The 1,754-nt window shown below is 40.4% G+C and overlaps 1 protein-coding gene across 1 annotated transcript in view; it reads left to right on the forward strand.

The window, feature by feature from the left end:
• The window catches only part of szt2 (SZT2 subunit of KICSTOR complex), a gene marked incomplete in the record, with an annotated part of 111,681 nt that overhangs the window by 3,006 nt on the left and 106,921 nt on the right, over positions 1-1,754 (forward strand). The window contains 2 exon segments of the mRNA XM_014008071.1: positions 890-1,015; positions 1,377-1,550. Coding sequence (XP_013863525.1) covers positions 890-1,015; positions 1,377-1,550 — 300 coding nt within the window.

The raw sequence follows: 1,754 nt of genomic DNA on the forward strand, positions 1-1,754 counted from the left end.
GCAATGACATGCTACATAGCAATGCACACTTGTTTTTACATCGTAAAAACCCATGTCTAGTATATTTACTGATCTTTGGATGCAGGTACAATAACAAATTTCACCGCGTATTAGGGTTGGGCAATATTGGCCAAAAAAAAAAAAAAAAAGAATCACGATTAATTGTGGTATTTAGCCGATAACGATGAGGATTACTCCCCTGGGGGTCCCTGAATGCCTACATGTCCTGGTCACATGACCAATTTAAATCACTCTTGTAGGAAAGACTTGCTTTCCATAAAAATCTGTTCCAAGTTGTGTCAAAAGTACAAACTTCAGGCTATACATCAGTTATTAAATTGTGTTGATAGACCAAGTAAAACGAAGTTATGATAAATAAATTACAGAACATTTTTTTAATGTTCATCATATCTGAAGCAGAGAGGAGCACCAAGCGGACTGAGTCTGCCTGGTGGCATTAATCGTATTAGTCGTCGAATGCCAAAAAATAATCGATTAAAGTTTTTCTGATGATTAATGCACCTGATACGATTTTGCCCAACCCTACTGCATATTAGACAATGTATGATTGTTTCTTTGACACATACATTAGCTTATCTTAACTTAATGTAACTTAACTTATCTTATCTTCTGTAGGCAGCTGGACTGATGATTGTGTTTTTAAGCCTGTTGCACTGGTGAAAGTTTATTTCCGTTTACAAATATTCAATATACTGTATAGAGGAAAATGTACCTGCATTATTTAAATGACTATGAATTAGTTTTACTTGCTTTGCTTTACAGATCTTTTTGTTTTGGCCGTGAAGTAGAGACGGATGTTTTGATCACAAAACCAACCACATGTTTTTTCACAGCAGAAGTTTTCTTTTCTCCTGCGCTTCATGTTTAGTTGGAGGAGGCGGACCAGATCTACCTGCTCATGAAGGAGGACTATCGGATATCTCGAAATGTGCGCCTGGCGTGGTTCCTCAGTAAACTCAACCAGGTCATCTGGCCTGCCTCAGTGCCTGAAGTGGTGAGATAACCCAACCTCTTAGAGTTAAAGTGCCTGAACGTGCATTTCCTACAAAAATAAAAAGTGGAAGAAAACGTGTTCATATTTAATAAGAACAATACACATCTAAGCAGCGTGATTTTATTTTATTTTTGCTGCTTGTTGTTAATGTTCTCTTCCTGTTTCTCACAAAGATTTGATGTCACAGACTCTCAAAGCTCTTCTTATTTACCTTTATTATCTGTTGGTTTGTTCATCTGGAAAGGACTCTGAGGTCCAGAGTCCGCGTGAATTCGCTTATTCCTTTTAACAGGACATATCTGAGCTCTGTCAATATTTCAGAATGTGTTTTATGGAGGTACTGCCTTCTCCTCTCTTCCAGCTGAGCTCAGAGAAAGAGCTGGACCTGCTGAGCCTGTTACCTAAAGGATGGCAGCCAGGGAGCCCCCCCAGCACGCAGCCTTGTGTCTTGATGCCCTCCACCTGGGCCACCTTCCTGGCCCGCCGGTACCGCTTCATCATCGAGCTGGACCTCAGCCCCTCCACAGGGATTGTGGTGAGACGTTTGTTGGCTTTCATTCCCCTTAAAGCAGTGGTGGGCAATCCTGGTCCTCGAGGGCCGCAGCCCTGCATGTTTTAATTTTTTCTCTGCTCAAACACACCTGATTTGAATGAATAGGTGATTATCAGGCTTTTGCAGTACGGAGGACCAAAATTGACATAATTAGAAATAAAAGCGGAAATATATAAATTAACTAGT

The sequence above is a fragment of the Austrofundulus limnaeus genome, unplaced genomic scaffold (genome assembly GCF_001266775.1).
Source record: "Austrofundulus limnaeus strain Quisiro unplaced genomic scaffold, Austrofundulus_limnaeus-1.0 Scaffold47, whole genome shotgun sequence".
NCBI classification, from domain to species: Eukaryota; Metazoa; Chordata; class Actinopteri; order Cyprinodontiformes; family Rivulidae; genus Austrofundulus; species Austrofundulus limnaeus.